At 43.6% G+C, this 27329-nt stretch overlaps 1 protein-coding gene across 3 annotated transcripts in view; it reads right to left on the reverse strand.

Annotated features, from left to right (window-relative positions):
* Positions 1-27329, reverse strand: part of PRKDC (protein kinase, DNA-activated, catalytic subunit) — a 125928-nt gene that overhangs the window by 90512 nt on the left and 8087 nt on the right. For all 3 annotated transcript variants that reach the window (XM_032222951.1, XM_032222952.1, XM_032222953.1), the window contains exons 10-28: positions 27154-27311; positions 25757-25903; positions 24786-24950; positions 24435-24603; positions 23123-23172; positions 22195-22332; positions 21573-21725; positions 21277-21392; positions 20811-20970; positions 18533-18619; positions 18155-18274; positions 17338-17497; positions 16901-17007; positions 15868-15958; positions 15515-15678; positions 14323-14475; positions 13139-13246; positions 12441-12667; positions 11925-12019 (exon numbers count right to left, since the gene is read on the reverse strand). In XM_032222951.1, coding sequence (XP_032078842.1) covers positions 11925-12019; positions 12441-12667; positions 13139-13246; positions 14323-14475; positions 15515-15678; positions 15868-15958; positions 16901-17007; positions 17338-17497; positions 18155-18274; positions 18533-18619; positions 20811-20970; positions 21277-21392; positions 21573-21725; positions 22195-22332; positions 23123-23172; positions 24435-24603; positions 24786-24950; positions 25757-25903; positions 27154-27311 — 2568 coding nt within the window. The remainder of the gene's footprint in view (positions 1-11924; positions 12020-12440; positions 12668-13138; positions 13247-14322; positions 14476-15514; positions 15679-15867; positions 15959-16900; positions 17008-17337; positions 17498-18154; positions 18275-18532; positions 18620-20810; positions 20971-21276; positions 21393-21572; positions 21726-22194; positions 22333-23122; positions 23173-24434; positions 24604-24785; positions 24951-25756; positions 25904-27153; positions 27312-27329) is intronic.

Below are 27329 nucleotides of genomic sequence, written 5' to 3' on the forward strand. Positions count from 1 at the left end.
CGAAGGCGGCCCATGTCGTGTCATAGATGCGGGTAGTGGATCTCCTTCTGGAAGCCTCCAGGGTGCTGATGACTCTAGAAGAGATCTGGGACACCCTCAATTGCTCCCGCTCAAGCACCAGGCGGTTAGATTGAGCCACTCCAGGTATGGGTGGATCAGACTCCTCTGGCGCAGCTCTACCTTCTCCTGTGGGAGACGCCAAGGGGGAAGGACTGACAACTCCACCAGATCCGCGAACCAGGGTTGCCGTGGCCAGTGAGGGGCTACTAGGATGATCTCTGCCCTCTCTGTCACTAGCTTCCTCATGACCCGTTATGAGAGGGAGCGGGGGGAAGGCGTACAGGAGGCCTGCCGACCACCTGCAACATAGTGAGTCGGTGTCCACCGCCCTTCGTGTGGGAAACCGGGATATGAACTTCGGAACCTGTGTGTTCGATGGAGTGGCGAAGAGGTCCACCATTGGATGACCGAACCTCTGGCTGATCTGGGCAAAGGTGCTGGGATGAAGTTGCCACTTCCCGTGGTCCACCGTCTCCCTGCTGAGCCAGTCTGCCTGTTGGTTGTCCACTCCGGAGATGTGCTCCGCTTAAATCGACAGGAGGTTCCTCTCCGCCCACCACCCCAGGCGCTTTGCCTCACTGCGAAGAGCCACGGAGTGAGTGCCCCCCTGCTTGTTGATGTGAGCCTTTGCTGCCACGTTGTCCATGAGAACCAGGACGTGCTTCCCGGTGACCGTCTGCTTGAACCGGCGAAGGGCTAGGTGGATTACCCTTAGCTCCAGCCAGTTGATGTTCTTCCGCAGGTCCATCGGCGTCCACCGGCCCTGGGCCAGCTGGGACTGCAGGTGGGCTCCCCAGCCGAACAGACTTGTATCCGTGGTGAGGACCAGCCTGTCCAGTTCCCTGAAAAGAGAACCCTTCACCAGAGAGGAAGGCCTCCACCAGCGAAGGGAGAGCAGTACCTGCGGGGTCACTAGGACCTTGAAGCTGGCATTGGATGTTCCGTTCCTCTGGTGGGGAAGTAGGAACCACTGCAGGTCTCTGGCGTGGAGGCGAGCCCAGGGGATGATCCCGATGCAGGAGATGAGCTTCCCGAGGAGCCTGGAGAGAAGTGCTACGGGAACAGATTGGAGCCTGCGAATCTCCTGGACCAATTCCATGATGCTGTCCCCGTGCTCCTGGGATAGGAAGACCCTACCCTCCACTGAATCTATGATGGTACCCAGATGTTGGAGCCTGGTGGAGGGAGTTAGGTGGCTCTTCTCGAAAGGGATGACAAGGTACTGATGGTGGTAGCTAAATCCCTCTCTGCGCGGGAAGCTGAGGGGGCTAGGACTAAGATGTCATCTAAATAACAGTGTAATCGGACCGGGAGGGAACGGAGGTAGGCCGCGGCCACGGCCATTACCTTGGTGAAGGTTCTGGGAGCAGAGGCCAGACCGAAGGGAAGGGCCCTGTATTGGTAATGGTCTCCCTGGTAGGAGAACCTGAGAAACCTGCGATAGTCAGGGGTGATCATAATGTGGAGATAGGCCTCCGTGAGGTCAATGGAGGCTAGGATATCCTCTTCCCTGACCCCCTCCAAGATGGATTTGAGTGAGGCCATCTTGAATTTCCGGTAGACTATCCTGGAGTTCAAGAGCTTAAGGTCTAAAATGGCTCTCCATCCTCCTGAACCTTTGGGGACTAGGAAAAGGTGAGAGTAGAATCCTGATCCCTTCTCCTCCTCCGGGACCGGCTCTATGGCACTAATGTCCAGGAGGTGGCGGATGGCTTCGCGCATGAGAGCGCGCTTAGCCAGGTTCTTGGAGGAGGGAAAGGTGCGGATTCTACTGGGCGGAAGAGAGCGGAACTCCAGGTGGAGTCCCGCCCTGATGGTTTGGAGGACCCAGGCATCTGAGGTGATGCCTTCCCAGCGAGCTGTGAAAAAGGAAAGGCGATCGCCGATGGGTAGATTTGAGCCCAAATCACTTACCCGTGCGGAAGGAGCAGCTGCCCCCTCCTCGAAAGGGCCACTTGCCGGCCTGTTGGGGTCTGAACCTCTCCCTGGAGAACTGCCTGTCCCCCTGTCTGGAGTACCTGGATGCAGAGTACCTGTGAGACTGGTTGTCCTGTTCCGGCGGTCGGTACGAAGCCCTTCTGGCGTATGGCGCCGCTCAGTGGTCTGCACGTCTGGTGGTGGACGGGAAGACCTTCCTTTTATTCTTATCCTCGACGAGGATGGAGTCCAGAGCAGGTCCAAAGAGCTTGTCTCCTGTGTATTCTGCCTCTGCCAGGGGCCACTTTGTCCGGAAATCAGCCTGCCAATGACGAAGCCATAGAAGGCGACTAGACGCCACAGACGAAGATAGAGCCCTGGAGGAATACTTTACCGCATCCAGGGTTGCATCGGCTGAGAACTGAGTCTTACATCTGAGGCGGGTGCCCTGTCCCGGATCTGCTCTAGCCACAAGATGGCGGACCTATTAAAGAAGGATGCAGTCGCCGCCGCCCTGATGGTTTAGGTTTAGGTTTAGGTTTATTAGCATTTGTAGGCCGCCCTTTTCCCTGAGGGGACTCAGGGCGGCTCACAGAAAACCAGGGAGGGGGGGATACAACATTAAGACAACAACATATAATAAAATAGTAAACAACATACATTCATCATTCGGGCGGGGTAGCGATTCTTATCCCCAGGCCTGACGGGCGAGCCAGTTCTTCAAGGCTATGCGGAAGGCTCGGACGGTGGAGAGGGTACGAATCTCCACGGGGAGCTCGTTCCAAAGGGTCGGGGCTACTGCTGAGAAGGCCCTCCTCCTTGTAGTTGCCAGCCGACACTGGCTGGCCGATGGAATACGGAGGAGGCCTAGTCTATGGGATCTTATAGGTCGTAGGGAGGTAATTGGCAGAAGGCGGTCTCTCAAGTATCCAGATCCACTGCCATGTAGGGCTTTATGGGTGATTAATAGCACCTTGAAGCGCATCCGGAGATCGACAGGTAGCCAGCGCAGCTCGCGGAGGATGGGTGTTATGCGGGTGAATCGGGGTGCACCCGCGATCACTCGCGCGGCCGCGTTCTGCACTAGCTGAAGTCGCCGGATGCTCCTCAAGGGCAGCCCCATGTAGAGCACATTGCAGTATTCCAGCCTAGAGGTCACAAGGGCCCGAGTGACTGTTGTGAGGGCCTCCCGGTTCAGGTAGGGTCGCAACTGGCGCACCAGGCGTACCTGGGCGAATGCCCCCCTGGTCACAGCCGTTAAATGGTGGTCGAATGACAGCTGTGGATCCAGGAGGACTCCCACGAAGCGGCCTGGAAGGTCTTATGCATGACCAGCTCCACTCTCCTGTCCTCTGCCTTCAGACAGGTGGAGATGTCTCCTGTTACTACGGAGGAAGCAGAGGCCAAGGCTGGAGCGTCCACGGAGGGCATCTGCAAAGCTTGGGTGAAAGCTGGATTTAAATGGTAGAACCTACGGTCAATGCTCCCAGGGGTGGGGAAGGACCCTAACTTGGTCCACTGGGACTTGAGCACCTCCATGAAAAGGTCTGGAGTTGGAAACTCCTCCTTCTCCACTGGGGGCCTGAAAATGGACCCTGCTTCTTCTTCTCCCCACTAGTGCTGGGGGCGGGGTTCTGGCTAGCATCTGGAGGAGGCTCCAGATCTGCTGTAGCCCTAGCCTTGCGCAGAAGGGAACTGAATGATGAGAGGAAAAACAACCCTGCAATGGAGGAGACTTCTGAGGGAGATGGATCCTCATCTTCTGAAAACCCCAAATCCTTCTGTTCCTCCCCCCCTTGACTCTGATCCCTCGCTGGCAGTGGAAGGTGATGAGGCTCGGGGTCCCTGGGGGGTGGAGAGTCTGGCCTGGCTGTGTGATCCCGTGGGTTCCCACGGGTAGATCGGGGCCTGGCTACCTGAAACTGGTGCTGCATGCCTGAGGTGATGCCATCTGCAATCGCCTTAGCCGGCACAAGCTGTAATCCCTCTGGCAGTTCTGGGTAGGCAGGGGCAAGGGTAGGAGGTTCCCTGTAGTCCCTGCGCTCTGGGGCCTGAGGGGCCAAAGGGTTCCTGGGAGAGAGAAGGGGGCCTGCAGAGAGAGAGAGAGATCTAGCTGGGGAGGGGCTGATGCAATCCCTAGCCCTCCTGCTGGTCGCCCTGGTAGATGGGGCCTCCTTCCTAGGCCTCTCCCTTCCAGAGGATTTGGAGGAACACTTCCTAGGAGGTGATCTCTCCCTGGGCCTGGGGCCTACCCGGATCAGCAGGCCCTAGAGAGCTGGGAGCCCTGGCTCCCTTGCTCCTTGTGGCATCCGCCATCACAGTACTCTGTGAGTCTTTCTCTCTCTCTCTCTCCCTCCACAAGGCCTCTGCTCGTTGATCCGTGCTCTGCTGGGCTCCACCGTGTTCCTAGGCGCCCGCCGACCTGCGGGTCAATCAGAGGCTGCTGCACCGCTTGCGCAGGCCCTCCCCGGATGGCCGAAGGAATCGTGCCCGAAGAAGCTGTTCTCTGGTGGTGCTGGTGAGACTGCAACAGTCTCCTTAGTGCTCTGCGTGCGTGCGCCCTTGCTTCCAAAATGGCAACCGCCAACCATGTGGTCCGAATGCCTAGAGAGGTTCCGCTGAACTGCTCCTTCCTCTTCTCACTGCCCTCGGAATCTTCGTAGCTCCGATGGCTTCCTCTTCACCTCCGGAGGGCAGCTGCTGCGAGGCTTGGATTCTTGCACCCCCCCCTTCAACGGGCGCCGGTACTGCGGGGCCTGCAAATCTGCACGAGCGCTGATCGCACCTAGGCAGGCAGGAAAGGGTGCAAAATTCGAGGTGGGAGAGTTGGAGACTTGTAAAAGTAAAATAAATCCTGTAGGAAAATCCTGTGGATGCTGCAAAAGGGAAAAAAAGTCTACAAAAATATCCTAACACTATTCACTGGAGAGTCACTGAATAGCTCCTGTTAGGCCGAAGACTGAGGTTAATCGGGGTGTCACCAGGAGGAACAGGGGGTGTGACCTCAGATTTCCTCAGTCTCCAGGCAATTGGGCCGTAACAATACCCACCCAGTGACTCCTCCCATGACCCACCTTGGAGACCTTTTAAGGTTTTCTGAGAATCAGAAACAAAAATACCATTGGCTTACCTGAACGGTCGTTCTCAGGGCACTGCGAGGAAAGTCCAAGCGTGGGTTAACACAGCCTATCTGCCCTTGGACTGAGTAATGATTTTTTTGACCACGCCTCCCTTTGCCTCTCCATGTTCAGTTTAAAAACGAAAGGACAAAAGTAAGTTAAGAGTTCACAGTCAATAACACAGTCACAGGTCGTAAGAAAGGACCCCCTGAGTGGGTTTGGACTCTCCTCGTAGCGCCTTGAGAACGACCGTTCAGGTAAGCCAATGGTCTTTCTCCAGTGCGCTGCTTAGAGAATCCAAGCGTGGGACATGCCCAAGCTATTGAGTCCCAGGGTGGGAAAGGCCCGGAGCCTCCGGAGTCTCAGCGACTCTGCAAAATTCTTCTTCCGAAGGAGGCTTCGGCTGAGGCAAAGGAGTCTATTTTACAGTTCTTTATCAAGGCGGTGGGAGAAGCCCATGTGGCCGCTCTGCAAATTTCCAGAATAGATGCCTGGGTCGCCCATGCTGTCGAAGTGGCCGCGCTCCTGGTAGAATGCGTGGTAATCTTGCCCGGAACTGGCTTACCCTGATGCTCATACGCTAGCTTGATGCAAGCACGCAGCCAATGACCCACAGTGTGAGACGAAGAGAGTTTCTGAGCGACGAAAGGCACTGGTTCTCGTCACATAAACGCGGATGGCACGCCTCACGTCCAACTTATGCCATTCGCGTTCCCTAGGATGAGAAGGTCTGGGGCAAAAATTAGGCAATATAATTTCTTGAGACCTGTGAAAGGTAGAATTGACTTTAGGGATAAATGAGGGGTCAAGCCTTAATATAACCCTGTTGGGATGGACCACACACAGATCCTCCATGACAGAGAGAGCCGCCAATTCGGAGATCCTGCGAGCGGAAGTAATAGCCACTAGAAATGCAGTCTTAATCATCAGATGGCATAACTCGTCATCCGAAGGGGCTCGAAAGGGGACCCCGTTAAAGCCCTCAAGACAAAGGGAAGGTCTCAGGACAGATAACGGTGAATTGCAGATGGGCTGATGTTCGCTGCACCCTTTAGAAAACTTTTGATTTGTGGGTGCTGACTCAGAGAGCGAGAAGAACCCCTGGCGAGGATGGTGGATAAAGCGGCTACCTGACGCCTAAGCGTGCTAGGTGTTAGTCCCTTGTCCAGTCCATCCTGTAAGAAGTCAAAAGTCTGAGGGACTGAGGCGGAGAAATCAACAATGCCTCTATCCTTACACCAAGAGGAGAAGGCGGCCCAGGTCACATCGTAGATCCTGGTCATAGGTCTCCTGGACGCTTGAATAGTTCTGATGACCTTGTCAGAGATGTTTTGTTTCCTCAGGAGATCCCCCTCAAGTGCCAAACGGCTAGTTGCAGCCACTGGGGTTCCGGATGAATGATGGCCCCTTGGCTGAGGGAGATTTGGTCCTGAGGAATTCTCCACGGTCTCTGAATGGATAAACTGACAAGGTCCGCGTACCAGGACATCCTGGGCCAGAACGGTGCTACCAGAATGACTTCTGCCTGCTCCCTCAGGATCTTTGCTATTACCTGAGGGATGAGGGGAAGAGGAGGGAAGGCGTATAAGAGTCCCTGGGGCCACCCGCACCTCAGTACGTTCATCCCCTCAGCTGACGGTGAATGGTAGCAGGAGAAGAATCGTGGCAGTTGTGTGTTGGAGTGAGTGGCAAAGAGGTCTACTTGTGGTTTGCCGAATCTCCTCACGATCTGCTGGAATAGATCCGGATGTAGACGCCACTCTGAGTGATCGATGCGCTGTCGGCTTAGCCAATCTGCTTCTCGATTGCTGGTCCCGGAGACGTGATCTGCTCTGAGAGAAGCCAGACGTCTCTCCACCCACCTTCCCAGGGCTTCTGCCTCCCTCATGAGCGCCTTGGGGTGTGTGCCGCCCTGCCTGTTTATGTGGGCCTTTGTGGCCACATTGTCTGTAACAGTACATGTCTTCCCTCGATTAGGCGAAAAAAGTGTCACAGGGCGAGTCGGGCTGCCCTCAGCTCTAACCAGTTGATGCTGTGGGCAGCCTCCCTCTGGGACCATTGACCCTGGGCAAGTTAACTCTGGCAATGGGTGCCCCATCCCAGGAGATTCGCGTCTGTGGTGACCATGATTTGTTCCGGTTCCCAGAACAGGCAGCCCTTTACAACTGCCTTGGACCTCCACCAGGTCAGTGATTGGACCACCTTCAGTGAGAGGCGCATTTGCCTGTGGGAGTTGCTGGTTTTGGCTCTCTGCATGGCAGGAGAAACCATTGCAGTTCCCTGGAATGGAGAGGGGCCCAGGGCACGATCTTTAGGCAAGAAATCATCAGCCCCAGCAGCTGGGAGAGCTCGATGATAGGCACCGACCTGGACAGATGGCAACGTTTGACTCTGTTCCTCAGATTGGTCAGGCGATCTGGAGACAGGAACACCCAGCCGGAGGTGGAGTCGATGACGGCGCCTAGATGCTGAATGCGTGTTGATGGCCGGAACTGGCTCTTCTCCATGTTGACAGAGAAGCCCTGTTGCTGCAGCGTCTGGACCGTGAGGCAGACATCCCGTTAAACCTGCTCTGCTGTGACAGAATGAATAATTATATCGTCCAAATAACATTCCAGACGTATGGGGAAGGTCCGGAGGTGGGCTGCCACCACCGCCAGGATCTTGGTAAAGGTTCTGGACGCAGATGAGAGACCGAAGGGGAGAGCCTTGTACTGGTAGTGCTTCCCCTCGGAATAGAATCTCAGGAACCTCCTGTGGGCAGCATGGATGGGGACATGGAGGTAGGCTTCCTTCAAATCTATGAAAGTTAACAGGTCCCCCTCCCGCACGCAATCCAGAATAGAGTGGAGGGATTGCATCTTGAACCTCTTGTAAACCAGATGCTGATTGAGGCTCTTTAGGTCCAAGATGGCCCTCCACCCCCCAGAACTCTTCGGAACTAAGAAGAGGATGGAGTAGAAGCCCTGTCGTTCCTGTTCTTTGGGGACGGGCTCTATGGCCTCTATCTGGAGAAGATGGAGGATCTCCGCCTGCATGAGCTCCCGTTTTAACGGATTCTTGGGGGTGGGACAGCGGATGAACTTTTTCTGGGGAAAGGATAGACATTCTAGAACCAGGCCCCTCCTGATCGTGGAGAGGACCCAGCTGTCTGAGGTGATCTCCTCCCACCTGTCGGCGTATAGTTGTAGCCGACCCCCTATGGGAGGAATCCCCTAGCAGTCACTTCCCCCTGCGGAACTGGCGAGAGCTATTGTTGTTGCCATTGTGGCCCCCTCGAAATGGCTTCCGAAAGGAGGACTGATGTTGCCTCCCACGGGCACTAAAGGACCCCCTGTCCTGGTTCCTGTCGCCCCCCCTGATGGAAGGTCCTCGAGTAGGAGGAGAAGGAAGATGCCTGGGCAGAGTCCTGATTTCGAAAGGCCTGTCTACGAAAGGAACCGAACTGTTTGCGTTTGTTTCTCTTAAGGGTGGCCAGGAGAAACTTTTGCTTGTCTTTAGTTTCTATAACGAACTTATCCAGGGCGTCCCCGAATAAGTGTCCTCCCTTGAAGGGGGCGGAAGCAAGCTTCCACTTGGCCTTCATATCAGCCTGCCAGTGGCGCAGCCACAGGAGGCGTCGAGATGTCACATTGGAGGCTAGGGCCCTGGAAGCAAACTTCACTGCATTGAGTGAAGCATCTGCCGAATACTCAATGGCGGTAATGATTTTTGTGAAATCGTGGCGCCATTTTGATTTTCTGGTAGGCGGCTTGGACCGCAACTGCCTCAGCCAGAGCAGTGATGCTCTGGTGAACAAAGACACTGAGGTGGATGCCTTGATGGCCCAGGCCGCTGCCATGTGTGTTTTGTGGCATGCCTTCTCCGATCTTTTATCCTCGGCCTTAAGACCTTCAAGAAGGTCCGCAGGCAAATTAGAATTCGAGGTCAAAGACATTACTGGGGCCTCCACCTCCGGCAGCTTCAAGACCTCCTCCATTTTGTCCTCAACTGAAGATTTTTATCCTCCCCGCTGGGGTTGGTCAGGGTACCAGGTTGGACCCTTTGTTTCTGGATCATGTCCAAAAAGAGATCCGGGACAGGGATGGATTCTCGGGTGGAAGGAGATTCCTTAAACAGACCCTGTTTGTGATCCTTAGAGGAAGAGGCCTGGGCGGAGTCAGGTTTGGGACTAGATCCCAATTCAGTGGCCATCCTGGCCTTGTGAAGAATAGATTTGAATAGTGTTGGTTTGAAGAGGCCTGTGAAGGCCAACTGGTCGGGGGGAAGGTCTTCCTCCTCCCCCAAGGAAGACTCCTCCGAGGAAACAGAGGTGGCTGGGGAGGCCGGGTCTCTAGAGTTGGAGGATGAGCTTGGCTGCTTGGATTTGGAAGGCTTAGACTTACTAGAACCTTTAAGCTTTATGCCCTCAGCTATGCCTTGGGAGATGGCGATGGAAATGACTTCCCTCATCTCTGCTGACAGAGGTGAGCCCTTGTCCTCCCTGGGGCAATGCCTACTGGGAAGAGCAAGGCGCTTCTGTTTGCCAGTGATACACTCCTCATCTGTGGGCAACATGCCCTGAAAGGGTCCCAGTTCCTCCCTAAGAGATGAGCTGGGGGAGTCAGGGTATCCCCAGGATGCATCAGGGGATGGATCCCTGAAAGATTCTTGGTCCAGGGATGGTGACCCACTGTCCCTGATCGAAGGGGAGTATCCACCCCCACCCGACAGATGGTTCTTCAGGGGAATTCCTGCCCTGTTCTGAGGGAGGCCGAACCCCTTGGAGCTGAAGGTCGGAGCCCTCCGCCTGTTTGTGGTGGCGGGGGCCCTGCCTGGTTTTATCACTGGGCTCAGAGGGACCGGGAAGGGCTTCTTACGGGCACCCTTACCCCCTTTCCCCCCAATTGGGTTAGGGTCAGCCCTACTACGCTTGCTGGAGGGCCCTGCCTGCTCCTCCTGAGGCCTCACACTGTCATCAGCCATGCTGTCCTCCAAACAGGAGCAAGAGGGCACGACGTTGCGGCCTCAGTTGCTTGCCAACTGAATTAGATGGCTGACACGCTGTGCGTAGTACTAGGGCACCTGACGCTGGCCTAATGGCTCAAGCGTGTCCGCAGAATCGTTGAGGGAGGAAAGGGCCGCCGAGAGGTCGGAATCCTCCTCCCCACCGCACTCCGATGTCACTGGCCTTGTAGAGGGTAAAGGGCAGGCCTAGCCGGCGCCCTGGACCAGGACCGCACTTCCTGGCGGTATCTGCGGCTGAGAGGTAACTCTGGGCAATTCGCGCTCTCCTGGCTCCGTTCGCACCAAATCACAACCACTGCCTCACAAGTTGGTTCGCAGGTCGAAATGAGCCCACATGGCGAAAGGATAGCACAAAATGGCCCCCGCTGCATGGACAGTCGCCGCGCGCCAATCAGGCATCCAATGAGGAGAAAGCGCACGAACACCACCAAGATGGCCACCGCTGTTGCTGAGCAGAATAAGCTGGAGCGCCTCAGAAGCGAGGAGCACCTTGTAAGTTGAGAAACCGGCAAAAACAGCAATACGCGTCAAGGGAACTGCCCGTCCCTATCTCCCCGCCTGCCAGCTGATGCTGGACGGGCGACTCACATGTGCCGCTCCATTTGTGATCCACGGCAGCGGAATGGATGGCCCGGCCCCTCTCAGCAGAATTAAGCCTTCAGATGCAGCTCTTTAGCCTTGGTGATGTATTTAAGATGGAATTAGCTTGAGTGGTCAAATTTTCGGTTGGGAAACCCCAGTCTATCTACCCCTGGACTGGAGCACTCCCAAAACAGTCCCTACGGGTGGACTGAGTTTTTAAATTAGACATGGAGAGGCAAAGGGAGGCGTGGTCAAGAAAATCATTACTCAGTCCAAGGGCAGATAGGCTGTGTTAACCCACGCTTGGACTCTCCAAGCAGCGCACTGGAGAACTGTAGATGATATCTCTTCCACGTGCTTGGTCTGAAAAGGTAATCTGAAATCTGATAGTGAATACATTTCCGATTGAAAATTGTATTCAGTCTATGTTTAATCCACAAAGTTGTACACTTATAGTCTAATTTTTAATAGTTCTCATTTTTCCCCATTTTGGAAAACAGAAAACCTTGAACATGCTCCACTTGGTTTGATTGTTTGTAATTAAAGTATTACATAGTAAAAGGTTTTATTAGTTGATTAATCATGATTGATGATTTATTTATTTTGAGAATGTTTTGACTGTTTTAATTGTTTTCTATTTTTAGAATTGTAATAAATAAATACATTACTAAAATTTAATGCTTAAATGAACATATTAAAATAACATAAAATATGAACCCTACATAAAAGTATTTCGAGTCTATTTTTTTAAAAAGCATTTTTACAAATTTATCTGTCAATACATATCTACAATATACTGTATTTTTCTGAGTATAAAATGCACTCCCCCCAAAAAAAACCTGGGTGGAAATGTCTGTGCGTCTTATACAGCAAATATTGTGGCCAGGGGGGGAGGGGTTTTAATGTGACGCCAATCAGCTGTTCTGGAATGTGCCATGATGTCAGTGAATAGGCTGTGGCCACAGTGGTGAATGGGCAGAGGCGAATGGGCAGCGACGAACATGCCAGATGAATACCAGACGGATGCTGGGAGTCAGATATTTTCCCCTTGTTTTCCTCCCCAAAAGCAAGGTGCACCTTATAGTCCTGAGTGTCTTATAGTCCGAAAAATATGGTAATTTTATAGAAATATTCTAACTGCTCAAAACAGAAACATTTCATTAGAAAACTATTAAAAACTATTGAGGCCTGAAGTTTTTAAAGAATTCTGAAACAACCAACAAAAGCTGTCAATATCACCTAAAGACTTCTCATCTCCATGTGTCAAGGCCAGACTTTCCAGATATACAACCAATGCTTCAAAAACAAACTGGTCCACCAGAGCATTCTCTTCTCTGTGAAACAAAGGGGAAACAAATTAAGCTTATTTAGGTGAGAACAATTTGATCCCTTTTGGCATAAACATGAGTTATTAACTGGATTCTACTAAACATGAACAGACACCATAGCTGTGATACCCAATGCCAATCATGCAGAACAATCCAGATTTTAATAACTATGAACACAGCAAAACAGTTGCACAAATGTAATAGACTGAAGTATTTCACTTATTTGATTTTGAATTCAAATTTATTGCACTCAATACAGTATCACAAAAGGTTGTAGCAGTGTTTATCTGCGTAAGATTGACAATTGCTTATTATCCCACAAGTAACAACTTCTAATAGTATTTTAAAGTACATTTGATAGAAACTGCACAAACATTTGCACATTACACTATTGCTTGATTCAGCTATTAATTTATTCACTGCTCACCTAAACTCTCGGTAAATGTTGTTGAAAGCAAGGGCAGCTCCTAGCCGTTTGAAAGCATTAGGATGGAGAGCAAGGCTGTACAGCCTCTTAAAAAGAGATTTGGTGTTCACTGGACTTTTCTCTTGCTGCTGTGGAGTAGTTTGCTTAATGGACCATTTCAAAAATTCATGGACACACTGACCACAAAAGTCTCTCAAAGTACTGTCTACAGGATCCACTATCCCATCCTGAAACAGAGAACAGTCTAGATTCACTGTGTTTCAGAGATATGCAACTCATGCCACACAATATCAAATGGGAAGTAATTTATATATGGCATTTTTAGGCTATCCAAATAATTACAAATATCAATGACAGCAAAAATTGACTATTTAACCTTTTCAAGTAAATTGCTCCAAGATAATTTTTTGGCTTAATAATAGGGATTTTTTTAAATAGAAAAAAAAGGATTCTCTAGTTGGTTAAAATCAACAATCAAATAATTAAATTATATTTAAAAAATAGAAGTAAACATAAAATAAACACAGCAGCATGAGACCCACATTGCAATCGTCAAAAATAAAACAATAGTAGTTGGGCAAATTGTCAACCACTGTATAAGAAATTGAAAATTATTTGAGAAAATCTTAAAACTTAGACTGGTAAGTTACAACTTTGACAGAAATCTTTATAATTTATCTTACTCAATAATCATTTACCAAAATTGCTTCCAGTAGTGTAACAGTGTCTTGGCTTTCAAACTTTTTATTGTTTGTGAACCAATGAATTAATTCCATTACTAAAGTGCCATAGAGTTGTCTTGTAACCTAAAAAAATAAACGATTAGTTTATTCTGCATTTTAGATTTATAATTATACTGCAGAAAAAATCTCACAAAATGATCCCAATGTTTGTTGGGAGTTTTTAGAAACACATACATGTTGGTTTCATACAGCTTCAACTCATTATATTTTATTAAATATTTAGTGCTATGTAATTATTTCTATTTTTCCCTTTTCAACTGACCACTGAAACATTCCGTACATGTATTGGCAAATATGCTTAAATTCAGAATGATAAACTGATATGTCTGAAGTACAATTGCTGAGTGTAAATCTATACATACTATGATAAGTGAATTATGATCTTGTACAGGCAATCCCACAAGGAAACAACAGATAAATATATAAAAATGAGATTTTATTAAACTGGAGATTCACTTGCCTCTAGCTCTCAAGAAATTACAGATTTCAATCAAACAACCTTCTTGTCCTTATGCATTTGTAGTAAGAATCCTTATAGTATGCAGAAAATAAATGAACTCAAGGGAGAAAGTAAATGGATTCAAATATTTGGAGAGGACAGGAAGGCGTTCACAAATTCATTAAAAAATGTGAACAATTAAAAAAGACTAAGGAGAGTTTATTTGCTTTACATGCATGCTATTCTCAAATTTTCCTAACATATTTTTATTTCCTTCCTAAAGTTTTCCCCACAGGTGCAGTATGTTTTTTTGTTGTTACTTTTTTTTTGGGGGGGGGGGGGAGTTGATCAACTGGGAGTTGGATCCATTGTTTATATCAGGAATTGATTGGCCAAACTGAATCTCATTTTCCCACTAAGTAATCCGTTATTAAATTAGTTCAGAAACACTGAGTTAACCTATATATTGACTGGATTGATGACTTTTTTTTGTTAGTTTTAAACTATTTCCTCCCGCTCTTTAGATATTAATGGCTTCCATGATGTAACAGACAAAAAAGTAAGTTTTCCTGTGGGAGAGGCAATATGACCAAAAATGCAATCCAAATTCATTGGAAATCTGTTTTTTTGGAAATGAAGGATTTTTTTTTAACATCAAAAACCAATCTCACTTTGAAGCAGTAAAATGAAATTTACTTGCCTGGTCAACATCACAAGCAAGTCGAAGCAGTACAGGAAACATACGTTTATACAAATGAAACATTGGTGGGGAATTCTCGTGACCTTCAGGTATTTGAGAAGCTTTTCCCAGCATGAACATAACTATGCTGTGCAACAGTTCACAAGCTGCAACCTGAAAAATGTGACTACTGATCAGTTATTAGATTGTATTGTTCCAAACTAACCTATCATTATGAATTATTCAGCAAGTTCTATCTGATAAAAATATAACTTAATGTGAAAGAATGTTACGTTACAACACTAAAACTTTAATTTTTCTTTAAAACATACAAGCAATATATAGACAGGGATGAATATTTCACCAAATAATTAACATCTTTATGCTGCAATTTAAAAGCTGAAGTGAGTAATGCTTACATTCTTGGACATGTACAGGAGAGAATCAAGTTTTACTTTCTATTTGACATGGAATTCACTGGAGCATTCTGTACCATTTTCTGGCCACCCAACCTATCCCACAGAACTGCAGCTGTAAGCATAAAAGTAAGGCAGACTTCTACGTATATCACCTTGAAGTCTTTGAGAGAAGACCGGATATAAACGCAATAGCAATAGCACCTAGACTAATATAAGTGCTTTACAGCACTTTCTAAATGGTTTTTCTAAGGGGATGTGGTGGCTCAGTGGATAAAACGCTGAGCCGGTTGATCAAAAGGTCGGCAGTTCAGCGGTTCGAATCCCTAGCATCACGTAATGTTACTTGTCCCAGCTTCTGCCAACCTAGCAATTCGAAAGCGTGTAAAAAATGGAAGTAGAAAAATAGGGACCACCATTGGTGGGAAGTTAACAGCGTTCCTTGCATCCTCCGCATTTAGTCATGCCTGCCACATGACCACGGAGACGTCTTTGAACAGCGCTCTCTCTTCAGCTTTGAAATGGAGATGAGTACCGCCCCCTAGAGTCGGGAACGACTAGCACATATGTGCGAGGAGAACCTTTACCTTTAAGTGGTTTACCGAGTCAGTATATTGCTCCCAATAATCAATAAGTAAATAACGTCACTATATTCAAAGATCTTCAGAGTGTATACTTTTGGAGTATTTATTTGTATTGTTCATATCTAGATTACTTTTAATAATGAACCGTAGCCCCAATCCAGAAAAAAAATAGTTCAACAGAAAAGAACAGAACAAAAACATTCAGCCTAATACCTTGGTTTGTCTGTCGCTAGCACAAAGAGCCAATTCAGTGACCCGAGGCAAGAATAAATCCAAGTATATAATAGGCTTCATATCAGCAAATGGAACTGCAAAATTCAGATGCTTCTCTATATCCCAGGATACAAATTTTTTCATCTTTTCCTCTGCAGAAGCAGCTGGCATGTTTAGAAAAGAATGTCTGGTTAAAAATCTGAGAACTAGCTTAGGCACAGATGCGTTAATACTTGGGTATGTACAATATATGACTCTGGGCAGCTTTTAAACAGAACCAATATAAAAGTGTAAAACTAGTGCAATAATTTAAAACAAGAAAAAATATAAAAGCATGTAAATAAAATTGCTACCTGTAATTAAATTCCGATTGATTTGTCCTCCCAAAGTTCCAAGAAGGCGTACAACTCTAGCTCTTACTGCTTCTAAAGACGGATCTTCCTCCTAAACCATAACAACAATATAATGAGAACACGAACAACTTAAAAGGCTTAAAACAATCTCAAATGCATTATTCTAGTGTAAGATCAGGCAACAGAGACATAAATTTGGAACACCAGTCAGAAGAATATTGCATACAGTAATAGAGGAACAAATAAATCGTCAATATTTCATAACCAAACTTTGTAAAAAAGTTCTGCAATATTGTAAATTTTGAAGGCTTTTAAGAACATGCTATCCTTTCATTTAGGTAGAATGGAATATCTATTGATTCTGAATATTGCCAGATCAGGTACAGTTTTATTTGTATGAGATTTTAGCCTGCCTGAGGATAAGATTCTCTGTGATAAACCATACAGTGTTTTTATTACTACCAATGAAATATAATGTGAGATACTGACTGTTCACTGAGAAATTCTAAGCTTTAATATGTAAATTCTATTCAAGGCTTATCTTCTTCTCCTCTTCCTCCTCACTTTCTTCTATATATATATAAAACGGCTGTCTGTGTGTGTATGCTCCAGCATAATTCTGGAGCACATTGAGCAATTTCAACCAAACGTGGTACACAGATAACTTACTCTATGGAAACAAATACTGTGGAGGTAAGACACCCCTAAAACCACTTGGGGTGTGTATTCTGTTAAGATACAGCCTGTTGTGCCTTAAAATGACTTCTACTGTACTGCTGTAAAATGGCTTCTACTGTGCAGCGCAGTGGAGTTACCATGGTAACGGCTTCATAGTACTCCACAAGGGGCTCCCTCTAGTAAGGGGGAAAATCCAACATTAGAAATTATGTTTGGTCCGGACATTTTCCTCCTATAAATAAATACCCAGGCAATGCTGGATTATTGGCTAGTAATAAATAAAATTAACTTTTATTGAAATATCACTTTTTAAAATGAAAAGCTAGTATTTTAGAAAGGCAGGAAAATTCTTTACCAATTCAATATTCTTTGATTTTTTGAGATGCTGAATAACTACTTTGTTCATTCCTTTCTGGATGGCTTTGGAAAGTTTCTTCACTTCCAAATTATTCTGAGATTCACCTATTTAAAAGAAAAAGATCCAAAAAAATTAAATATGCAAGCAATAAAATAAATCTTAAAACAAGAGAAGTATTTATGATTTTTCAAAAAACTAATTTAAACTCAAAGCCCCCCAATGCAGCAGAAATGATTGACTACATACATCTTCCAACAATGCTATTATAAACCGCCACTACCTAGTTCTACAGCAAATTAGGAAGTTGAATTACAGTCCTTTATACCTCATGTTACTCACTCCAAGACTATTCAGTAATACATGAATGGTTAAAACGTCTTCATATTCCTAGATTTACTAATGTAAATAAATAGGATGTATATTTATTATTTTACCTGCTGATGCAGAAGTTTTCAAATAACCATCAAGGCAAGGCACAATGTCTTTGTAATAAGGTTGAATAGTGTATCTGGGAATGTGGGCTGACCAGTCCTCCAGTGCGTCCAGTGCCACATCAGCCATTGGAGTGCAGCTAAGACCCAGTTTAAAAGCATTCTGTAGGTTGTGCATAATGACAAGGAGTTATAAGAAGTTGGAGATACAAAACATCTACATTATCCTGAAGCTATCTTTGACCATTCAATGGACTATTTTCTTAACTATTGCTACAAATATTTAAAATGTTAAGGTTGTTAAAGAAACTTGCTTCTGGAATAAGTTACAATTAAACTTCAGAATCAAATAGACGTGACAAAACTACATCACATGTAACAGACATATGAATTTATCATTTACATTTTGGACTTTCTCATTGATTTCCTCATTGTTGTGATGGTAATATGCAGTCCTGCCTGCATATTATAGCAATGGCACTTAGACTTATATACTGCTTCACAGTGCTATACAGCCCTCTCTAAATGGGTTACAGTGTCAGCACATTGCCCCCAACAATCTGGGTCCTCATTTACCGACCTTGGAAGGATGGAAGGTTGAGTGAACCTTGAGCCTGGTGAGATTCAATCTGCCAAACTGCAGTCAGCAGGCAGTCAGCAGAAATAGCCTGCAGTGCTATTTTCTAACCACTGAGCCACCACGGCTCATATTACTGAAGCATCATGAAAATATATTTTGTATAAGTAAAATGAAGGAAAGAATACCAGCTAAATTACAAAAATAAAAATTCTGCATTATTCGATCTCTGCATTAACCCACCTGTAAAGCAGGAATGTATGCTTTGATATCAAGCATAATGATGTTATATGGCAGAGAAAGCACAAAAGTCAGACAAGATGCCAATAATTCATCTTTGTACTGCTTCATTTTTGCAGTTACCTGAAGTAAGAAATTTTTAATGGAAATAACAGATGTTACCTGAACAAATGAATAAATGTAAAAAATAATTCATTGTACTTAAAAAAGCATCAATATTCTTTTAAAATAAGCCCACAAAAGTGTGCTTTTAGCTAAAATCAACAGGTCATGCATTTAAAGTAAGAACAAATATAAATGAAAAGATGATAAGGTAGAATTCTTTGGCTTTTGCATCACTGCAAATGCTACTAGCACAGTTCAAAGAATAATATAAATAACCTCTTTTCCAAATTTGGAAAATAATGCAAAACAGGAACTCTTCTCTGGGTCTTCAGGACATTTTTTCGTACTCTCTGGACTGACACCCTGACAAAAGACAAAATAGGATTAACTGTACAGATTTTATTAATCTTGTGTTTCATTTTTTAAAAGAACCTTTTGGATAATGTAAAAATGTTAGGCAATTCCATGTACCAAACAAAAGTAAGTTTCAAAGATTACTACAATATCCTTATATATAATTTCCTTTGAAGACTGTTTGGAATTTGGATTTGATTTAGAATACAATTGTTTTTGCTAATTTTTAAATGAATTACACTGGCCAATGATTTCTTTATGTGCATAAGTGAAATACTAACACCCTAAGAAAACATATAGGAAGTATATCAAAAGTCCCATTTGCTCGCATATACAGTGGTACCTTCAAGTCTCTGAAAAACATATAAGACAGATGAAGATTGAGTAGGGCTTCAGTGAAAAGCAAGGTCTTCTCAATTTTGATGTCTTTTCTATAAGGAAGTATTTGTCAATTTCAGCAGGCTTGAATTTTAATTTTTTTAAGTTTAAGCTATAAGTTTTTCAGGCTGAGAAACATGTTGTAAGGCACCTGTACTACAAGCTGTGCACACAATAGCTACCTCAAGGATTTTCACATCTCAATTAAAAATACTATATATTTAAGCCCACCACTGAGTAAAAGAATTTTAATATGACACATTGACATGCACAGCTCCTTTTCTGCTGTATGTATGTATGTATGTATGTATGTATATATGTATATATTTAAAATGGTTTATTCACAGTTCACCACCAACTCTGAACAGTGTACAATCACCTTTGGTTACTTGATGTTTAAATAAAATGCAATCAACAAACCAAGGCCAGAAAATCACAATATAAGGTCCTGGGAGTAGTTGAAATCCGTGACCCGACAAAAGCGCGCTCAACTAAAGTGCGCTGACAAAACTGCAGCGACAAAACCACGTCATCAACGCGCCCACAACAGCGCGCCAACAGCGCACCGACAGAAGCGCAATTTAAGGTAAGGTAAGGGTTAGCTTCAAGGTTAATTTTAGGGTTAGGTTTAGGGTTAGGCTTCTGTCGGTGCGCTGTTGTTGGCGCGCTTCATAGCTCATTCGTCAGCGCGGTTTAGAACTCGCGGTTTAGTTGGGCGCGCTTTTGTCGGTTGCCCTTTTGTTGGTGAACCGTTGAAATCTATCTCCTAATTAAAGCTGTTTCCAATACGCTCACTCAGCATTTAGCGACTACGTTGGTTAGTAACCATGCAGTAACATGATGGTAATAAACAATAATTTAAAAAATCATTTTCTGACCAATGTTGCATTTATAACAAAATTTCATGTGCTTGGCAAGAAAAGCCTTCAGCATGAAACTGGTTAAGGTTTGGTCAGTTTAAAACAGCCAGCTAATCAACTGATTATTAAGCTTATTAATTTGAGATTAACACTTTTCAAGGAAATGTTTTGCTATGGAGAAAAGCAGCTCAGGAAGAACCTTCTTGTTCACTTACAATCTTTTTACTTAATGTCCAAAATGTTGGAATGAAATGTTGTCATCAAGCAAGGAGGGGTTATAATGCTGTGTTTTAATTTTATTGCTTTGCGATATAATAACTTCTTCAGAAAATGAAAATAATGGAGTATGCTTTTAAATAACTATTTATTCCCTGGTCATTATTTTTAAATAACTTAAGGCAGAAAACATATCCAACACCTTCCTCCTCCTATTTTCCCCTGGAATATTATAAAAATCTAAATGATACTTCTCATTTGTATGCAAATATTTGTAAAAACCCAATTAGAGATTATGCATCAATCATCAGAATTGCTCCTAATCTCCATCAGTCTGAACCAGCATCTAAATTTAATTAGGAGATAGATTTTAGATGCTCCAGCATCTAAAATGTTTACAATTTATTTCAAACTTGTAATTAATGTCAAATTCTGATAAGGAGAAAACCTACAATTATAACTAATGTGATAAAGAAATAATATGAACCATAGGTTCAGTGAGAGAAAAGAGAAGAACTTGGGAGTAGAAAAATGGCTCAATACTACCTTTCTCTTATAAAAATGAAGTAATCACAATTATATCTAAAATATGAGATTGAGATTTATTAGATTTATATGCCGCCCTTCTCCCAAGGACTCAGGGCGGCGTACAACAAATAGGAAGGTGTGAACAGACTAATACAACTTCAGTGATCCTTTGAACACCCCCCCCCCAATCCCCCAAATGGCTGCAATGGCTTACTCACCGCAAAATATTTAGTCTTCTTTGCAATTTTCATCGCAATGGAAAGCAGCTTATAAAATCCACTAATAAAAGATAAATGTGTGGCCTGTAAAATCAGTTCATAGCCAAATGAATAAATCCATGGTTCAAAATATTTAATATGCTTGTCTGGGAGGATCTCTCTGCATAAGTTTGGAAAGAAGAACAAAAACAAGTGGACTAGAAAGTCAGATGAGAATCTGAAAATTGGTCAGATGAGCAATACCAATGATCAATGAAAACAATTCTCAATAAGCACCTACCTAGGATGTCCCAATCAACCAAAGAGTCAAACACAAGTATTTCAACTACTTTAAAAAATCTTAAATAAGTAAATGGAACATTTGTGAAGTGTTGTCAGGATATGTCTTTTTAGTAAGAATGACAAAAACACAGTATGTTAAATGATGCATCTCCCACATAATGCTGCTTTTTTAGTCCTATTATACCTGCAAAATTCCACTAAGTTAATAAAGGCTGAATAGTCTTTAGGCTTAGATGGCTGAAGGTTTGCAGCTGGATCAGAGGTAGGAATTGTCAGATGGGCATCCCCTTCACTTCCATCCTGAAAAAGAGTATCAGAAGCAGTTAACTGATTTTCAAGTTTGCCAAAATGTCTATTATAAAATTCTTGCAAACTTCTCAAATAAGAACTAAAACCCAATAAGGGAACTTGAAAATAATAGGTGGGGGAAAGACTGAATAATTCTATATTAATGTTTATTTTTTAAAAGCAAGTCCTTACCTTCTCTTCCTTAATATTCTGTTTCTGAACAGTAAGATCCAGTTTACGAATTATTTTTATGACAGATTTAATGAGTTCATCATATAACAGATGATTTAGAGACTGTAGTGGTGAATTTTCAGTTAAACAGGCTTCATCTGCCAACAGCATGTCCTTTAATAGAGAAAAAAAATACATTTCTTCTATTGCACACTATATTGAGTTTTTGTAAATTTATCAGGAAAATGCAGATATTTTAAAGTAAGTGATATGTATATAGAAATCCAAACATAGGAGCTCTACAACTCTTTTTTTGGTCAAATGTATTTATGGCATTATATTTCAATGTTTGTTTACAACAAGAAAGGTTTAACTCCAGTGCCATTTGTGGAGAGGCCACAAATGGAGTGACCATTTGTGTTCATGCCCAGCTATTTGATTGTAACATCTATATGAGACCTCGAAATATGGAACTGGACATGAAGAAAAAGAAAACTTTGAACAACTATAACCTCATAAGATGAAGGTGAAAGAAAGAGTGCACAAGGAGACAAAACTATTTATAGTTTTTTTCCAGGAGAAATTGCATGATGGATTGTAACAATGAATTATTATTCTTAACCTTGGTAAAAATGTTCTTTACCTTCATTGTATCACAACTAAGTAAGGTTCTAAAGAGATCCAGGTAATCCTTATATGTAGGCACTTTCCATTTCCCAGTCCTTACTTCTCCAGATGAATTTGATTCTTCTGATGTGGAAATATTCTTCCCCAAAAAATCCTGAAAGACATTGCAATGTTCAAGTAACTAGGAGTAAAATTATGTAGTTTTCAATACTTAATCTTAGACTCCATGATAATAAATAAGCAGGAACATTTTGCCAAGACATACTGAAATATTCTTCGAAATGCCTTCATCTCTAATTTGTACAATACAAATTAACTGAAAAGTGCTGAATGGTTCCTAATACATCTGCTGGGATTCCTATTTGTATTGCTTGCAATAGAGATCAAGAGGTTCGCATTAACATACAGGCAAATGAAAATTAAAAATTGATATAAATAGTCCTTGAGTTATGATCATTTGTTCAGTGGTACTTAAGTCTAGTCCCCAAAGTTATGGTCACTGCAGTACCCCCATGGTCATATGATCAACATTTGGGGATTTGCAGCCTATCCACAATTACATTTATAGGGGTGCTTCTACTTCCCTATTCACCTATCTCTAGCTCCTTCTTTGCCCCTTTGGCCGCTCTATACAGTGGCACTCCTCAGTGACAGTATTGGGTTGAACTACACTAAAAAAATATGGGGGTCTCTTCTGAGCCTCTTAACCCACCCATTATCCAGTTGTGGACTATGCTGTCTCTTATTAGATTATTCCTAGGAGGTGTCTCTGGAACCAGTCTCCCAAAGTCATTCCTCTATACCAGTACACCACATTCTAAATTTTCTGGTAAGGGAGAACATGGTTGAAATTTGTAATTGGATAATTGCCACTAAATTGCACATAAGTACTTTTCCAATTCTATAGATACACATTTAATTCCACAAAACTCCAGTAAACTTACCATTGAAAAGACCAGTGGTTTTGAACAAATTCTGATTAAACCCTGATGCACTGAAAATGAAGACAGCTTGTTTTAATTTAATATTTCAATAAGCTGGCCTCAAATAATAGCAATAGCACTTAGCACTTACTGCTTTACAGCCCTCTCTAAGCGATTTACAGAGTCAGCATGTTGCCCTCAATAATCTGGGTCCTCATTTTACTGACCTCGGAAGAATGGAAGGCTGAGTCAACCTTGAGCCTGATGAGATTTGAACTGCCAAATTGCAGTCAGCCGGCAGGCAGCAGAAGTTGCTTGCACTACTAACTTCAAGGACTGCGCCATCATAGCTCATACTGCCAATGTCCTAATATAGGGGTTTCAAAACTCGAGGCCCGCAGGGTGCTTAGATCTGATCCATGGGGCCACCCTAGAAACAGTAAGGGACTGCCCCTGGGGTGCCTCTGGCAGCAAAAACATAGCTCGGGAGGGCTGCACATGGCCCCCCCAAGCTCCATTTTTGCTGGCCGAGGGTTGCAGCAGGTCGTCACAGCTGAAAACGGAGCTTGGGAGCCTGTTTTCTCTGGTAGAGTGCTTGGGCCCCCACAGGTACTCCCGACACGAGTGACATCAAGCTGGCCACACCCACCCTGGCCATGCCCACTCCAGCTCCCTGAGGTCAAACACAACCCTGATGTGGCACTTAATGAAATCGAGTTTGATACCCCTGCCCTAATGCAACAAAAACTCTGTTCCATTACAGAGGGGAGACTGGTATTGCAACGATCAATCTGCTCTCTGGGGCCTAAATATGAACCCAATTTTATGTCAGACATTTGCAACAGTTAATCATTGACTTATGACCACAATTGGGACCTGAATTCAATGGCTAGGCAATGCAGTCATTAAGTAAATGCAAGCCAGTTGCCAAATGCCCAAATTACAATCATGTGATCATGGGAGTGGTGCAAGAATAGTAACTTCAAGGATGGAATGCAAGCCATTTTGTCATGGCCATAGTAACTTTCAGCTGTTGTTATACCAACGGTCATAAGTTGAAGACTACCTGTACTCACAATTAAGTTTTACAATGACAACTTTCCACTAAACTCAAAGAAAATGAAAAAACTTCTAGAAACTCTCTCCTTTTCACATTGAAAATGGTATCTTAAAATGGTCCAGTTGTTAACTGAACAAGATTGGTGCAAAAGTTAAATAGCAATTATCGGGAAATGCTATCACTACTGCTTCCTTAAATTTATAATATTATTCAACCTAAATTCATACTGAAGTCAAAGGAACAATACATGTTTGTACACTATAGAGTACTCACTGACAGTGCTCATAAAACTCCACAGTACCGGGCCTTTTGCTGCCAAAGCCAAAAATACTTTCACAATAGACCAACAACATGCTGTTTGCATCTTGGCACTATATTGCGGGAAGTTATCTATTTGAACTATCATAAGACGTTCAAGAACTGGAGTGTATATCTCTGGAATCTAGAAGAACAAGAGGAGATATCAAACAAAAGAAGATGCTTGTTTTCAAAAATGTCTAAAATCTGTTGTATTTTTCACACATCCCACAAAGAAAATTATACCAGCATCTTCATCAATAGAGGTCCATATATTTCCTGAACATACAAATAGCTTTACAAATTAGGTTTATACTGCTTACTTACAGTGTCCAAGTGGAATATAACACTTGCAATGGATTGAAGAAAGCTTGGGAGCTGATACACATGATCATCAATTGTTTCTGCCTCAGTTAGATACATTTGCTTACAGCGCTGAAGGAGTTCCACATACATGACATCAACTTCCTTTGGACTGATAACTTTACAAGGCTTTTAAGTGGAGAAAATACAAAAAAATATTATATAAGGTTAAGGTCAGGAATATGCAAAATACATCAATTTTCAATTTGAAAAAGAGGGAAAATCTTAGTTAGAAATCCTCTTCAATGTTCCTAAAGTCTGTATTCACATCAAGCAGAATTTTACTTGCAGTATAGCATAGGAATTAACAAGATTTCTATATGGGATAAAGAAATCTTTGGTTGGAATATTAAAGGTGTTAAATTATTGAAAATGATTGTATTTGTCTTGCTGAAGATGGAAGTCATTTATTTTTATATTTTTGTTTCACTCTTCTTTTTAATATATTTTTCCCTTTTTGCCTTCTCTTCCTTCCCTTTTTTCTTTTTCTCTTTGCATTTTTAATCTTTTTAAATATTTTTCTTAGTATATATTGGGTTTTTTATCTTTGTATTTTTAAATTTCAGTAAAACATTATAAACAATTAATTAATGAAAGCCGAGGTGGCGCAGTGGTTAGAGTGCAGTACTGCAGGCTACTTCAGCTGACTGCTAGTTCGGCAGTTTGGCTGTTCAAATCTCACCGGCTCAGGGTTGACTCAGCCTTCCATCCTTCCGAGGTGGGTAAAATGAGGACCCGGATTGTTGGGGGCAATATGCTGACTCTGTAAACCACTTAGAGAGTGCTGAAAGCCCTATGAAGCGGCATATAAGTCTAACTGCTACTGCTATTGCTATAAAATTTCTACAGAACATGACATGCCAGATATAAAACATTCCCATTTGTAGCATTGCATTCCTTCAGAACACCTTTATATCATGAAGAAAACTACATACCGCTGCAAATAGTCCATAACCACGAATAGCAATGGAGAGTTCTTTGTTGCTGGCATCCGTATTTCTGATGATACCATAAAATTCTTCCATAAAGAAGTGTAACTTGCTCTTATGCATTTCAACATCTTTGGCAACCATTGATGAAATCTTAAAATCATACATAAAATTAGTAATTTTATCACTGAATATTCAAACATTTTCCACTGTCTTACATTTATCTATAAACAACATTGCCAATTGTTTTCCAAAATTATGTAATAAAATGCTAACACATTTGGAGGAACAAGAAGCAATGATCTATTGGCATTAAAAGTAACAATAAAACTTTAAAGTGGCCTACAATTCTAGAGGCCATGAAATCAGATACCATTTAAGAGATGAGAGGAAGAACTGCCTTTCAAAATGCAAATAAATTCTGGATAACTCTACATGCCTTCATGGATCTCTGAGAACCTAACAATTCTGAACCCAGTCGAATATTAAAGGTAAAGGTTTCCATGGGCTAGTTGTTCCCAACTTTAAGGGGCGGTGCTCATCTCCATTTCAAAGCCGAAAAGCCAGCGCTGTCTGAAGACATCTCTGTGGTCATGTGGCCGGCATGACTAAATGCCAAAGGTGCATGGAACGCTGTTACCTTCCCACCAAAGGTGGTCCCTATTTTTCTACTTGCATTTTTACATGCTTTCAAACTGTTAGATTGGCAGAAACTGGGGCAAGTAACGGGAGCTCATTCTGTTACGCAGTGCTAGGGATTTGAAACGCCGAACTGCCAACCTTTCTGATCGACAAGCTCAGCACTTTAGCCACTGAGCCACCAATATTAATGAACATAAAAGGAAAGAAAATAAATAACCTGGTTGCCTCAGGTAGATTTTGAAAATTTTTGAATTCACTGATCTAAAGCCGTTCCATTGTTCTTGAAAAATGTATGCCAGGCTAGAGCTATTATGCATAACTCATTTCTTACTACCATATTTTTCGGAGTATAAGACGCACCTTTTCCCCTCAAAAGAGGTTGAAAATCTGGGTGTGTCTTATAAACTGAATAATATTGCATTTTTTGCCTCCCAAAACCATGCCCCTTCACCAAAATGACCATGCATAGCCTTTAGGAGGGCTGTTTTTTGCTCAATTTTGCCCCCCCCCCAGCCTCCAGGAGCACTTTATAAGCCCTTTTTTTGGACAAAAACAGGCCCGTTTTTGCAAAAAAATGGGCTGTTTTGGGGAGGTATGCCGAGTGCAAAAACTTTTTTTAAAATTTCCCTCTTCAAAATCTTGGTGTGCCTTATACTCCGAAAATACAGCAGTTATAACAAGGGCAAACTTATATGAAGACTGTTTCACTATAGTATTTACATTCTAGGAATTCTGCCAGATAACAGTTTTATTTTTGGTACCTGTTTAAGAAATGAATCCAACGCCGAATGACCAGCTTTCTTGACTTCTGCATTTTGATGGCCACACCATTTGGACATTGTTTGAAACAAGGAGGCATAATTGTCTAAAAGACAAGTGCTGAACTGAACAGCGTGCTTACTGAATAAATGTAGACCAGCTGTAAAAGTAAACATTT

This window comes from Thamnophis elegans, chromosome 8, assembly GCF_009769535.1.
Source record: "Thamnophis elegans isolate rThaEle1 chromosome 8, rThaEle1.pri, whole genome shotgun sequence".
Classification (NCBI taxonomy): domain Eukaryota; kingdom Metazoa; phylum Chordata; class Lepidosauria; order Squamata; family Colubridae; genus Thamnophis; species Thamnophis elegans.